Raw genomic sequence first — 16,269 nt, forward strand, 5'->3', positions numbered from 1 at the left:
TGCAGTATTTTGCTTTTACAATAACCCCTCCCCTGTTCCTTCAGCTATGCCTTGCTCACGCCAATGGTAATTCTAGTTGACTGTTGCACCGGAACGATCCACTGATCCTTATCAAGCGATCTTTAAGAGAAATTCTTGGTTAACTTTAAGAATTTTTGCAGTTCAAACTCAGCGTTCTCCAAACCAGCCGTGGTTAGTCTATTTAGCGAAACTTTACACAATTGTTGCCTTTTAACAAGCTCTTTAATACCCACATGCAAATAAAGCAAATGCCTTCTAAATTGACAAAGGACAGGGAGCAGATTCGGCTATTTCACCCCTCTCCTAATATTACTCAGTTCTGCTGAAGGGTCGTGAGGACTCGAAACATCAACTCTTTTCTTCTCCGCCGATGCTGCCAGACCTGCTGAGTTTTTCCAGGTAATTCTGTTTTTGTTTTGGATTTCCAGCATCCGCAGTAGTTTTTTGTTTTTAATTCGGGAGAAATCTCCCACCGTCACCTATGTAATTCACGCAGGGACGGACATTGGCCTGTTTTATTGGACATAAAGTTGTGAACTGTGGTGGCGAGTGCTGCTGATTGTCCGTTTTGTCCCTTTCCCTCGGCCGGCAACCCCCTGCAGAGCGGCCGTTGCTTGGATACTAATCCTGTTGTCTGGCCAGATTTTCTGAGGTGCAGTAGAGTGGAAGAGCACGAGGGGGGAAAAGGAGAGAAACGAACTTGTTTCAACACACCAGGAGAAAGCAAAGCCCCAGCTCCAAAAAAAAAACCGCATTCAACTTTGTGCCAGGGAGATAATCAAACGCCGACCAGTAGCAAAGTAACAGAAAGTAAAGTGCGCCCGGGCACCCAGACGGTGGATTGGGGGACATGTCCTGTCCCTGCCCCCCGCTGCCCTCAGTCAGTCACTGAAAGCAGCATCGCGAGGCGAGAGAATGGCGGAGAACCGGGCGCAGCGCAGGAGCATCCGCGCGGCTAACGCCGCCACTCTCGGCTCGAAAGCCGGAGTCACAGCTCTGAAGAGCAGAGTCTCTCAACCCATCTCACCAGCAGACAATAGAAAAGAGATCAAGGTTTGTCAAAAGCTTTTTTTCTTGTAAGTGACTGAGCGACCAAATGATGTCTGATGTTTCTAGTTTTTCCTGACGCGTGTCAAGAGGCCCGCGCTTTCAGATCGCACCTTGAGAAAATCTCCCTTGCTGGAAGTTTGTTCGCAAGTTGTTTTGGGGAATTAAATTCTGGGAAAAATATAAATTCGACCGCAGGTTCAATTCAGAGCACAACACTTCAAGAAGGATGTCAAGGCCTTGCAGAAAGTTCACAGGAGATTTACTAGAATGGTACTGTGCCAGAGATGAGAGACTTCAGGAGACCGGAGATGCTAGGGGTGTTATCCTTACAGCAGAGAAGATTAAAGGATGGTTCAAAATCGTGAACCATTTAGGTACTTTAGTAAATTGGGAGACATTGTTCCCAGTGCAATAGGGTCAGTAATCAAAGGATACATATTTGAGGTAATTAGCAAAATAAGTAGGAGGGAGGGGAGGCAAAATGTTTTTACACAGTGAGTTGTTATGATCTGGAATGCACTGTCTGAAAGGGTAGGAGCAACAGATACCGTAGTCATTTTTAGGGGGTAATTGGATGCATATTTGAAAAGGAAACATTAGCAGGGCTATGAGGAAAGAGCAGGGGGATGAGACTAATTGGATAGCTCTTTCAAAAAGCCAGGACAGTAACAACGGGCTGAACAACATCCCTATGTGCTGTATGATTATAATTACTCTGTCGCTCATAAGAGAAGTGAGCTTAAACTCTTGGATATCAGTTGAACTTACAACTTTGGGTACTTTATACAGATAGCATGCTCATGGTTCCAACAGTACTGGATCCAAGTAAGCTATTGATGTATGTCTGCCATCATACTATTTATACAACTTAATTTAAAAGGATTTCACATGGCTGTTACACTGTGGGTATGAGCGTGTTTCTAACAAACAATTTTATAAATTTGCACTCACAGTATTTTGCATGCTGGGAGTTTATGTAAGAAATTCAGCTGTGTATTTCCCATAATTTTTCATTGAGGAGTTTGAATTTATAAATGAATTCACTAATCATTTGTTTTGTGCTTTTTGAATTTTGTTCTCTTTCAGTTTTATAGGACAGCTGAACTTCTAATTTGCTTGATTCTACATTATCTGTGCATTGTTAAGATTCTTTCAATCCTTTTTCCTTCAATGATATCAAGTTCAGTTCTGACCTTGCCTTTTATAGAATATGCCTGTTGGGACTGATTGAGGAACAAAACTGAATAATACAAATTTGTGACATTAGTATATACAGAAATAAATACAGATACTACATTTTATACTTTAGACTAGAAAATGGGAAGAAGAGTGTAGAAGTGTTAATGGTGACGGAGATGATTAAGAAAATAGTGATAGGAAAAAAAGCTCTGAAAGCAGAGAAAAAAGATAATTGGTTCTGTTCTTATGATTGTGACTGCAGGGATATTTAGTTTAAGGTTCCCAGTTTGTTTCAACTACACTGTTGCAGTCAATCATTTGGTTAGCATAGAATTATCTGCAGCACGAGGGTGAAGAGAAGGCAGATGTTGGGATTTAAACATTTAGCAGCCCTTAGAAAGAAAGTAAGTTGAAAATATGTTACATTTTATTGGAAAACGTTCTTTAGTTTATGCAACAATTTTGTAATCATATGTTTTCATGCCATACAGTAGACTTGGTTAACGGTACATAATATAGAATGACACAGAGTGAACCTTTCGTACTCATTTACAGTCAAGTTAGGAGATTTAATTCTGGTGAATTAGTACTGAGATGTACTGTTGCCATAGTCTGTTGCTTTGAAATCCATTGGATTTTATTTGGCTGCTTTGTCATACTTTTGTGACATCCTGCATCAGATGGGTTAATATGTTTTCTTCTTTTGTGATGTCTATATGTTAGTGGTATGCTGGCCATGCAATGTTGATAGGAGTCATTTCTTGAGCTAACAATGGAACCCTGACTGAATATTGAATTCAACAACTTTAGATCTTGTACTCCCCCCTCCATCCCCACCCCCTTTCCGTTTCTTCCCCCTCCCTTTTGTTTTTTCCAATAATTTATATAGATTTTTCTTTTCCCACCTATTTCCATTATTTTTAAATCTATACCTGTAATGCCCTGTCAGTCTTTCCACCCCACCCCCACTAGAGCTGTACCTCGAGTGTCCTGCCATCCATTCTTAATTAGCACATTCATTTAGATAATATCACCACCTTCAACACCTCTTTGTTCCTTTGTCTGTGACATCTTTTGATTATCTGCTCCTATCACTGCTTGCTTGTCCCTACAACCCCCCCCCCTCCCCAACTTCTCTCCCCCCACCTCCCCACCAGCTTATATTTCACCCCTCTCCTAATATTACTCAGTTCTGTTGAAAGGTCATGAGGACTCGAAACGTCAACTCTTTTCTTCTCCGCCGATGCTGCCAGACCTGCTGAGTTTTTCCAGGTAATTCTGTTTTTGTAATGGAACCCTTACGACAAGTATAAATAAATGATCAAAGCCATTGTCTGGTCACAGCAATAGATACAGATCGAGATAATCAAATACTTAATGGGTCACAATGGTTCCTGTGCCACTGAGACATTGGCAGCTACAGGAAGGGTGGTATCTGCAGAATCCAGTCACCAGTGTTGAATAATAGAGCATGAGATGACATTGAGAGTATGAGGAGCCATGGGGAGTAGGAGAATGATGGTGAGGTGGTGTGAGGGCTAGAGGGCCTAACTCCTTTTATTACAACTGGGACAAAGTCCCAAAAGATCAAGGAGGGCCATCTAATCAACCTGCCTTGACACTTGCCTGCCCCTGTGGCTGCCTTTCATCTGCTTCCAGGATCGGTGGGTCTCAGTCTATCCTGCACCAGTGACCCCGGCATGAAAATTATGTGTGACCAGGTGCTTTAAACCAAGATGGGTCTGCAGAGTCAGGAAATTTCCTGACTTGAGCTACCTACCTCGGTAGCAAAAAATTCCAGCCTCTTGTCTCACCCCTGGCTCCCTATCTGTCATTCTTTTTAATCTTTTATTCTGTCCCACTATATTGCTGTCACATACCGTTTCTTGCTGTCTCTGTATATTTCTGTCACTGAGTGGCTGTCTCCCTTACTTACTTTTTCTTCTGATTTCTGGCAAGCCTGACTTCCCACTGTCTTTTTTCTTTTTATGTCTTCCATTCTCTCTTTACATATGTAAAACACCTTCCCTCAATTTCTGTCGGCATATCTCTTCCTGGTTTCTTTTTCTTTGCTTTGTATGCTTCTGTGTCTCTCCCTTTGATTCTTTCTTGAAGGGATTTACAAATAAGGGAAGGAAAGCAGAGATTGATAAAATTATGAAAATGCATACATAGGGAAAAAAGGAGAGATTTAGAGGTAGTGAAGAGTTTCCTAGTTTTGCACTTAATCTCAGTGGATTGCCCTTTCAGAGAAAAATCCATTGGGTTCCTTTATAGGTGACTGCTCCTACTCGCTCAATTTTCTTGCATTCACTGCATATTACTCCATGCAATCTAGTGAACGTGGGCAACGAATCAGGAAGCTTTCAAATAGATGTAATCCAATGATTAGCTGTAACATTATCTAACAATGCAGGAGGTATTGTTAACAAAATGTTTCAAAAAGACACGGGAAATACTCACTTTTGGAGAGAATAAAAGTCGACATTTCAACTATAGACTTTTCCTCAGAAGTGATGATCAGATTACAGATTATCAGAATTTAAAAAAGACCAGAACAGGATGAAAGGATAAAAATATCCACATGCAAGAAAAGAGATAGAATGTTAATTAATACATGACATAGCAAAAAAGAGACAAATGAAAATCACTTAGGAAGGAGCAGAAACTCCTCAAATTAGAGTTCTTCTGAAGCACTCAGTATATTGATTAGTCAAGCATTTATTTATCATAGTAATGCCAACCAGAATATGCTGGTATAGGTTCCTTTGTGGAGAAGAGCCTCCCCAGAATTATATCTTCCAAAGTGAGGTAAATTCACTTCTGTGTGGATGCAGGGGTCCAGGTGCTGTCAGGAAGACATGGAGCACAACTCAGGCAGCCCAACTTGCTTGTCATCCTCCCCTTCTTTCAAACGAGTCTGCTCAAAGGATTTCACTTAGGAAACATGTTGGTGACAGATGATGGAGGCAGAAAAAAATTAAGAACATCTGTTAGCAGGAATTGATAGGCACATAAATACCTGTAAAAGTATTTAACTTACCTCTGTCTTTTAACTATTTCCTGCCTGAGCTACTTATCCCTAGCTACAGTGGATACTTGGGGGCATTTTTCACATGTAGCATAAAGTGGGTGGATGGTGGGAGGGGAAGAAGGAATCAGAATGGGACCTGTGCTGTTTTCATCGTTGGGGGTCCAAGTTTAAATTAAATTGCTGAGCGCTCATGCTCATTGTGCTCCAGATTGACAGCTCATTGATGGAGGTGGTGGGAAATCCGGCTTGGCTTGTACATTTTGTTAGCAGACTGAAACACCTAAGGGAGTTCTATATTTCAATAATGCATAGAGGGCAATAATGTCCTGAAGCAGCAGTTAGGATTACTTTAATCAGGGCCTCCAGATTCTTGCCTGCAAGGGTAAAGGTGATCCTAGAACAACAGCAGGAAGGAAGTCCTCTTCCCTTCCGATTGGTGTTGGGCACCCAAAGAAACTTCTGAGCAGTAATGGAGAAAGATGGCAGAACAAGGAAATGCCACAATTATTGTCCTCATGATCTGACTGCAGTGCAGAAAATAAAAATGTGATAACCTCACCAGGACTTCCAAGGTAAGAACCTTTTAACATTTCTCCAATGCCAGGGATTTTGTTGGGGTTTCACAACTTCAGTGGAGGATTAATGGATACCCTGCTTGTACAATGTATTCAGGTTTCCTTTCCTTTCCTGTTTCCCTTGACTGTCTTCGGGTCAGAAAACAACACTTCACTGCATATGCTTCTGCTTGCACTTACACCCTCAAAACCTACTGCCCCTACAATTATCTCTTTTTCTTTGCCATATACTTGCTTTTTTTTGTCATTATGCACATATGATAAGCTGTCATATATATTGTGAGAACCCTTCAACAAAGTACATACAAACCCACTTTCATTCTTCTTGTAGGGTAAGCTAGCACATTATAGAATTGAGGGTATGAGAATAGGAAGAGGCCTTGGCTCTACATAGATCTTGACACCAAAGTAAGAGGCTGCCATCAATATAGTTTGCAGAAAGAGGACATAAAATATCAGAGATTGTTTGAGCATCTTTCTTTTATTTTCTCTTTCTTCTTAACTCTCTCACATGCAGAATAATGATCTGGTGCTGCATTGTGCTGCCACTCAGCTGCTATTGCTGATTTTTGCTACAATGTGCTAACAGTTCTCCATCTGCCCTTTTACTAAGTTCATCAGTTGTGGGCCTTTGAGCCATGCAAACTGAGGGGCAAGAACCTTCATGAGGATGCACAGTTGTTTTTGCCCTTCCAAGTAAGGACAGGAAATAGCACACCAGTGGGCAGCGTGCAGCCTGGCTTTGCTGAAGAGGACAGAGATACAAACCTTAGGAGTCTTATCTTTGAAAGCAAGATTTTAAAAAATTTCCTAGTCGCCTGAGGAGATGGTGGTGGACCTTCTTCATGAGTTGCTGCAGTTCATATGGTGAATGTACTCCCCGATTGCTATTAGAGAGGACAACCCAAAATGATAATGGAATGGTGATAGTGCACTAGCAATTGCAGAATGCACTGGAGCTTCCGCCATAGGTCAGAGAGCTTGGAGGAGTCCACCTCCCATTTAAGACTGAGATGAGGAGGAACTTCTTCAAAGGGTGGTGAATCTTTGGAATTCTCTGCACTAGAGGGCTGTGGAAGCTCAATCATTGGATACTAATGACACTAAGCAGTTTGGGGATGGTGCAGGAAAGTGGTGCTGAGCTAGATGATCAGCCATGATCTAAGTGAATGGCGGAGCAGGCACAATGGGCTGAATGGCCTACTCCTGCTCCTATGTTCGTACCAGTTTGTTCTTTTTGTGTTGATACTTTGCAGCCAACCATGAAGCATATGATCACCTTAGTCAACACTTTGGTGGACCCTTCCCTGCAGGAGTCTGTCGCAGCAGCGTTAGCATCTGTCAGGCATGCTTATACTGAGGCAAAGACGACCCTGGGCTTAACCATGTCTTTTATTTGGAGAAAGCAGCAGCCCCTTCATGTTGCTGCAGGACTTTAAATCTTGCAGTAGTGTGATTTCTCCCCCATTTCAAGGGCAAGTTTTCAATCATAAGTGTTTTCGATGGCTGAACCTTATGAGCGATGGTAAAATTAGGCTGATGCTGGCTATACAAGGTTAATGCACTACAGTTCAGTTGAGTGTGATTTATAGACCATTCCACTTTGAAACTGACTTACAATTGGATGGAGATTATATGTACGTCAATGTCAAAAATCTTTACTTTAAATCTTATTATAGTCTAAGGCTATTTCTAAAATAGTGGCGCCATATTTTTTTTTAAAAATGTTCTTTGGATGTAGTTGACACTGGCAAGGTAAGGCTGCATTTATTGCCTTTCCAAATTTTCCATGAGAAAGTGCAAATGGACCTTCTTGAACTGCCACAGCCCTTGTAATGATGAAGCTCCCAAGTGTGTTCTCCCATTTTGATGATGCATTGTTTAGACTAGAGTGAAGTGTATTTATGTTGCTTTGTAAGCCAACTTTAGCAGCGTTGCATAGCCTAGTACATTTCTTTCTTATCTGCTGCCAGGTTAGATAGCATCAATGTGTTCAGCCACCTCATTCATGCTATCTGGTGCTGCTCCTTTAGGCAGGCTGGCTCCCACATTAAAAGGAAAGCCATCCTACTTTGCTCAACTTTTGCAGAAAACCATCAAAGCAGTGTTATTGAATAATACAGTTCTCCCCACTTGTTTGCTTCCAGCCATTTCCACTCTTTGGTTGCAGAACAGTTTTAAGGGTCTACTACTGACACCTGAGAATCTTTCTCCTGACCCGTGCAATTCCCAGCATGTCTTGTGTTACACACTAGCTGTTAGTCTTGGCTCTGTGGTAGAACTCTTGCTTCTGAATCAGAAGTTATGGGTTCAAGCATCACTCCAGGATGTTGAGCACTAACACTTGGAAGCACTGAATGAGGGCTTCACTGGCTGAGGTGTTGTCTTTTGGATGCCACATTTAGCCACATCTACCCTTTCCGGTGAACATAAAAGATTTTGTGCAATGCCTTTGAAGAATGAGCTCTCCCACTGTCCTTGCCAACACCTATTCCTCGGCCAACACCCTAAAACACATTATCTAGTCAATCATCTCACTATTGTTTGTGGGGCTTTGCCATGCGCAGATTAGCTGCTGTGTTTTCTACAATACAACAGTGACTGCACTTCAAAAGTATAAAATGCAAAAAAGTGTTTCATTCTTTCACTTCCAACAGCTCTTTGCGGGTGTTTATGCTCCAAGCGATTTTCCTACCATCTTATGTCATTTCACCCTATCAAAATATCCTTCTGTTCCCTTTTCCCTCGTGAACTTAATCAAGTACCCCATAAATGCACCCGTACTATTTGCCTCAGCCACTCCATGTGCTACTGGGTTAGACTCTTTCATGTCTACACTATCAAGCCCCTTCATAATTTTCCTACGTTAGAAAAATCAAACGTAAATTGAATGATCACTTTGCAAAACACTTCTGTTAAGTCTGCAGACATAACCAGAGCTTCTGGTTACTTGTCATTTTAATTCTCTGCCCCACTCTCATTCTGGCATATCTGTCCTAGACCTCCTCCACTGTTCCAGTGAAGCTTAACAGAAGCTCGAGGAACCAGCAGCTCATCTTTTGATTAGGTACTTTACAGCCTTCCGAATTTAACATTGAGTTCAACAATAATCACTGCTCCCATTTTTTTCAGACAACAGAAGTTGGTGATGATTCTGCTATCGCATTTACACCTCCTATAGACCCATCTTTTGTTTCTTTACTCTTCCCATTATCACCCCTTTAACCTTGCATCATCATGCCTTTTGTTATTTAATTTCTCCTGCCTTCTATCATGTCAAAGACCTTCCCTTTTACTCTTTGTCCCCCCCTTCCCCTTTTTTCCTGCTCCTATACTTGCTTAAAACCTGTCATATCTCTAACTTTTTCCACTTCTAGTGAAAGGTCATTGGCCTGAAAGGTTAGAGTCATAGAGGTCTACAGCACAGAAAAAGCCCCTTTGGCCCATCGAGTCTGCGCCGGCCAAACAAGTGCCTAACTATTCTAATCCCATTTTCCAGCACTAGGCCATGGCATCACAAGTGCACATCCAAATACTTCTTAAATGTTATGAGGGTTTCTGCCTCTACCACCCTTTCAGGCGGTGAGTTCCAGATTCCCACCACCCTCTGGATGAAAACATTCTTGCTCACATCCCCTCTAAAACTCCAGCTGTGGCCTCACCAAGGTTCTATACAACTCCAACATGACCGCCCTACTTTTATAATCTATGCCTCGATTGATAAAGGCAAGTGTCCCATATGCCTTTTTCACCACCCCACTAACATGCCCTTCAGAGATCTATGGACACACACACCAAGCTCCCTTTGTTCCTCAGAACTTCCTAGTGTCATGCCATTCATTGAATACTTCCTTGTCAAATTACTCCTTCCAAAGTGTATCATCTCACACTTTTCAGGTTTAAGTTCCATCTGCCACTTATCTGCCCATTTGACTATCCCATTTATATCTTCCTGTAGCACAAGACACTCAACCTCACTGTTAACCACCCGGCCAATCTTTGTGTCATCCACAAACTTACTAACCCTACCCCCCACATTGTCATTAATGTCGTTTATATAAATGACAAATAATAGGGGACCCAGCACAGATCCCTGTGGTACGCCACTGGACACTGGCTTCCCGGTCACTAAAGCATCCTTCTGTCATCACCCTCTGTCTCCTACAACTAAGCCAATTTTGAATCCACCTTATCAAATTACCCTGTATCCCATGTGCATTTGCCGTCTTTATAAGTCTCCCATGTGGCACCTTGTCAAAGGCTTTGCTGAAATCCATATAAACTACATCAACTGCACTACCCTCATCTACGCACCCCAGGCTATCCAATCTCTCCTCATAACTAAAACTCTCCAGCCCAGGCAACATCCTGGTAAATCTCCTCTTCATTCTCTCTAGTGCCATCACATCCTTCCTATAATGTGAATTCCAGAACTGCATGCAATACTCTAGCTGTGGCCTAACCAGCATTTTGTACAGCTCCAGCATAACCTCCCTGCTCTTATATTCCGTGCCTCAGCTAACAAAGGCAAGTATCCCACATGCCTTCTTAACCACCTTATCTACCTGTCCCACTACCTTAAGGGACCAGTGGACTTGCACACCAAGGTTCCTCTGATCCTCGGTACTTCCCAGGGTCCTACCATTCATCGTGTATTCTCGTGCCTTGTTTGTCCTGCCCAAGTGCATCACCTCACACCTATCCGGATTAAATTCCATTTGCCACTGATCAGCCTATCTGACCATCCTGTCTATATCCTCCTGTAATCTAAAGCTATTCTCCTCACTATTTACCACCCCACCAATTTTTGTGTCATTCTCTCTCCTCTCTTCACAGATGCTGCCTAACCTGCTGAGTGTTTCCAGCATTTTCTGTTGTTGTTTCAGATTTCCAGCATCCACAGTATTTTGCTTTTGTTTCCTAGGTCTGGCTTGTTGTGTTCTTACCTTTATGATCTAAAGATCTTACCTTTTATGCCACTATCAGCATCTTCTTTAGTCTTTAGCACTAGCAGTAACACTCCCTTTGTTTTGTGCCCATGACATCTTTGTCAAACCTCTCCTGAGCTCCCACCTATCGCTGACCTTCTACTTCACTCCACCTGCTCCACCCACTCTTACACAATATAAAATCCATCGCATTTCCACCTCTCTTTAACTCTGACGAGTCAAATGGACTTGAAACATTAACTCTGTTTCTGTCTCCACGGATGCAGTATTTTCCTTTTACTCCTGGGTTGTTCTGTGTTGTTCTATGAATACAGCAACAAATGTCAAAATACTCTGCATTGGATTAATTCCACTGCATTAGCCACCTTTAATATTCAAATTGCATTGAACAACATGCATGATTTTGTAATATTTGTTTGGCTTGGTGCTGTTTGGGAGTCTGAGTGAATAACTGAAGCTAAAATACAAAATTTTATTTGTAACTATTCATTTGGTGGTTGCAGTACTTATTTTATGCTGCTAGGTGGCACATATGCACTTCGTAGAATATTTTAAAATGTATCTCCAGAGGAAGTACATAATATCACAGAATCACACAGTGCAGAAAAGGCCCTTCGGCCCATTGAGTCTGCACCGACATGTGAGAAACACCTGACCTACCTAATCCCATTTACTAGCACTTGGCCCATAGCCTTGAATGTTATGACATGCCAAGTGCTCATCCAGGTACTTTTGAAAGGATGTGAGGCAACCCACCTCCACCACCCTCCCAGGCAGTGCATTCCAGACCGTCACCACCCTCTGGGTAAAATAGTTTTTCCTCACATCCCCCCTAAACCTCCTGCCCCGCACCTTGAACTTACCTCCCCTTGTGACTGACCCTTCAACTAAGGGGAACAGCTGCTCCCTATTCATCCTGTCCATGCCGCTCAATCTTGTACACCTCGACCAGGTCGCCCCTGAGGCTTCTCTCCTCCAACGGAAACAACCCAAATCTATCCAACCTCTCTTCGTAACTTAAATGTTTCATCCCAGGCAACATCCTGGTGAATCTACTCTGCACCCCCTCCAGTACAATCACATCCTTCCTATAATGTGGTGACCAGAGCTAAACACAGTACTCCAGCTGTGGCCTCACCAAGATTCTGTACAACTCCAACATGATCTCCCTACTTTTGTAATCTATGCCTCGATTGATAAAGGCAAGTGTCCCATATGCCTTTTTCACCACCCCACTAACATGCCCCTCCACCCTCAGAGATCTATGGACACACACGCCAAGGTCCCTTTGTTCCTCAGAACTTCCTAGTGTCATGCCATTCATTGAATACTTCCTCCACTGGAGACAGTCACAATGTTTCCATGTTCTTTTTGAGAAGACTTGATTTCACTAGTTATTTGCAGCAGTGAATTTACATTGACCAAGTACAGAGTTCCTTGTTCAGAATGATGCAAAGCGATACTCTTGTTATTGTAAATATTTAATCTATTTTAAACTGATAAGCAAAATAGATTTCTGGCAAAATAACAGCCAGTAATTAGCCAATTCTATGTGTGAAAGTATGTGCAGAAATGTTTCATATTGATATGCTGACATGGAAATTGTAGCGGAATCTGAATTATTTGTGTTTCACCTGAAGGAAAGTGGAAAAAAATGAAACAATGACGAGGAAAGATGTGTTTATACAGTATGTTGTGTTTGAAACTTTTGAAAATATGGCTTCATTAACCAAATTGTAGAAATTAAAAGGTATACTGTGAATGCTGCAAATCTGAAACAAACAGAAAATACTGGGGAGAAAACAGCAAATCTGTTAGTGTCTGGATATGCACCTCAAGCGCCATAATCTGCAGGGCTATGGACCAAATGCTGGAAAGTGGGATTAGGCTCTGTGGTTCGTTTTTCGGCATACACAATGGGCCAAGTGGCCTCTTTCTGTGCCATAAACTTTCTATGATTAGCACCTGAAAACAAAAGGTAGATTAACATGTTGGATTGAAGCCTTCATCAGAATTTATCTGTTCGTTGTTTTCTCTCATAACACTCATGTAATTGAATTCACAGCAGAAAGCATCAATGTACATCAAATGTTTACTCTAGTGCTGAAAATGCATCAAATAATGGTCACAAATTAAAACTTTTTGCATGTTGTAGATGTTCCTTTTTTAAAAAATCATGCATCTTCACTGTTTAGTCCAATCCTTTTCTCATCTGATGTCTACACTCAGGTACTTTCCAGCAGGGGGCATTGGGTACTAAACAGGAGGAGAAAACCTGGATGATTTTTCTTTTTCCTACCGCAGGGCTATTGGGGCCAATTGTAGCATCACAGCTGCCCAAGCTGAGATCAGCTAATTGAGTACAGATAAAGAATCAAACTTGTCTTATTCTTATGACAAGACACTGGCATTGCGCTTTTTCTAACTCACTGCAAAGACCACCTGTTAATTAAAATACACACAGAAATTTCCTTTTAAGTTATTTATTTTAAATAAATGATAGATGTTTTCCAGGTTATTCCAGGGAAACTCTTTTTTTCTATATTTTTGGGATGCAAAGAGAATTAATTCTCCTTCACTCCCTCCACCCCATTTCCAGCTTCTACCCAATCTGTTTCACACCTACCCTTTCTTTGGATGCTCACAAATCCGTCCTACTGCTTCTTGCCGTTTTCTCCTCCCAAATTGCATATGCTGTTTGATCTTACTGCCTTCTGTGGCTTTTCACTTCTCTCCTGCCCAACACTGCTCCCTTCTGCTGTGTCACGATGTACGTTACCCATGTCAAGACCACTTGCTATTCATCCCACTCCAACTGGCGATCTTCTCCTCTTAGTGGTACCTCATGGCCCCACCCCTTCCCTGTTCACAACTCTCATTCACCTTCTCAAATTGTCTAACAATTTGTTCTGTAGTTTCACCACTCCCACATGCAGCACTGCCTTCCATGGCTCATATTCAATTCAGGCTCTCATGCCTTTATGCTTTCAGCAAATTCTGGCCTATTGAATTTACGGAACAGAAACAGATGATTCAGCCCATCTGATGTGCTGGTTTTAGTGCTCCACATGAGCCTTCTTCCACCCTATTTCAATCTAACTCCATGTGCATATTCTACTATTCTTTCCTCCCTCATGTGTTTATATAGCTTCCCTTTGAAGGCATTTATGCTATTTACCTTAACTACTCCATTTGGTAGCAAGTTCCTTTATACTAGTCAGTCTCTCAGAAAATTAATTTCACCTGAATTTCTATTGGATTTATTAGTGTCTATGTTATATTTTACAGCCCTTAGTTTTGTACTCCCCGCAAGTGGGCGCATCTCTTCTATGGCTGAAAATTTCCAGCCCTGTCATGGCGGACCTGCCATGGGAGATTCGGCAGCTCAACCAAAAGGCCATTGACTTTTGGCAGGACCGGACGATCCTGGCGGCAGGTGGGGCCAGAAAACCCGGTCCTGTGTCTATCCTATCAAACGCTTTCATAATTTTAAAGACCTCAGTTAGCTCTCCCCAAGCCTTCTCATTTTCAGAGAAAAGAGCCCCAGTATGTTCAATCTTTCTGGTAGTAATGTCACTGGACTAGTAATCCATAGGCCCAGACTCATGGTTTGGGGATGTAGATTCAAATCCTACCATGGCATCTAGTGGAATTTAAATTCAATTAATAATTTTTGAATTAAAAGCTATTCTTGGTAATGGTGACGATGAAACCATTGCCAATTGTCATAAAAACCCATCTGGTTCACTATTGTCCCTTTAGGGAAGGAAATCTGCTGTCCTTACCTGATCTGGCCTACATGTGACTCCAGATACACAGTAATGTGGTTGACTCATAACTGCCTTCTGAAATGACCTGGCAAGCCACTCATTGTATCAAACTGCTAGAGAAAACTTGATGAGGAGTTAAACCAGACGGACCACCTGTGGTGGTCCACCTGGCATTACCTTAGGCGCTGGAAATGTCAATGGCACACCCAGCCCTGTCGGCCCTGCAAAGTTCTCCTTATTAACATATGGGAGCTTGTGTCCAAATTGGAAGAGCTGCCCCACAGGCTAGTCAAGCAACTAGCCACTGAATCATACCTGACAGATAATGTCCCAGGCTCCATCATCACTATCTCTGGGATGTCCTGTCCCACCAACAGGACAGACCCACCAAAGGTGGCAACACAGTGGTATACCGTCGAGCAGGAGTTGCCCTGGGAGTCCTCAATATTGATTCTGGACCTCTTGAAGTCTCATGACATCAGGTTAAACATGGGCAAGGCAAACTTCTGCTGTTTACCATCTACTGCACCCCCTACCCCACTGTGGCTGATGAATCAGTCCTCCATGTTGAACACCAATGGAAGGAAGCACTGAACGTGACAAAGGCACAGAATGTACTCTGGATGGGGGACTTCGATGTCCATCACGAAGAGTGGCTCAGTAGCACCACTACAGACCTAGGTGGCTGAGTCCTAATGGACATAGCTGCTAGACTGGGTCTGCGGCAGGTGAACTAATGAGAGAAGAACCTGCTTGACGTTGTCCTCGCCAGTCTACTTGTCGCAGATGCATCTGTTGATAATAGTATTGGTAGGAGTGGCCACCGCACGGTGTTTGTGGAGATGAAGTCCCATCTTCACATTGAAGATAACCTCCATTGTGTTGTGTGGCACTACCACTGTGCTAAATAGAATAGATTTCAAACAGATCTAGCAACTCAATACTGGGCATCCATGAGGCACTGTGAGCCATTGATAGCAGCAGAATTGTATTCAACCACAATCTGTAACTTCATGGCTTCGCATTTTCCCTGCTCTACCATTATGATCAAGACAGGGGATCAACCCTGGTTCAATGAAGAGTGCAGGAGGGCATGCCGGGAGCAGCATCAGGCGTACCTAAAAATGAGATGTCAACCTAACGTAGCTACAGCATAGGACTACTTGCATGCAAAATAACAGAAGCAGCATACAATAGACAAAGCTAAGTGATCCCACAACCAACAGATTAAATCTAAACTCTGCAGTCCATGTCCACATGCAACAAGACCTGGTCAACATTCAGGTTTGGGACGATAAATGTAAGTCATATTCACACCACATAAGTGCCGGGCAATGACCATCTCCAACATGAGAGAATCTAGCCTTTCCCCCTTGACATTCGATGGCATTACCATCACTGAATCTCCACTATCAACATCCTGGGGATTACCATTGGATAGAAACTGAACTGGACTAGCCATGTAAATACTATGGCTAAAAGAACAGGTCAGAGGCTGGGAATTCTGTGATAAGCAACTCACTTTGACTCCCCAATGCCTGTCCACCATCTACAAGGCTCAAATCAGGAGTCTGCTGGAATACCCTCCACTTGCCTGGATGAGTGCAGCTCCAAAAACACTCAAGAAGCTTGACACATTGCAGGACAAAGCTGATCGCTTGATTGGGACCTCATCCACCACCATAAACATT

At 42.5% G+C, this 16,269-nt stretch overlaps 1 protein-coding gene across 1 annotated transcript in view; it reads left to right on the forward strand.

Annotated features, from left to right (window-relative positions):
• Nucleotides 1–680: 680 nt before the first annotated feature.
• The window catches only part of dnah5 (dynein, axonemal, heavy chain 5), a 531,647-nt gene continuing 516,058 nt past the window's right edge, over nt 681–16,269 (forward strand). The window contains exon 1 of the mRNA XM_078539077.1: nt 681–1,074. Within this exon, the coding sequence (XP_078395203.1) occupies nt 937–1,074 (138 nt within the window). The 5' untranslated portion in view covers nt 681–936. The remainder of the gene's footprint in view (nt 1,075–16,269) is intronic.

The sequence above is a fragment of the Cetorhinus maximus genome, chromosome 3, assembly GCF_964194155.1.
Source record: "Cetorhinus maximus chromosome 3, sCetMax3.hap1.1, whole genome shotgun sequence".
NCBI classification, from domain to species: domain Eukaryota; kingdom Metazoa; phylum Chordata; class Chondrichthyes; order Lamniformes; family Cetorhinidae; genus Cetorhinus; species Cetorhinus maximus.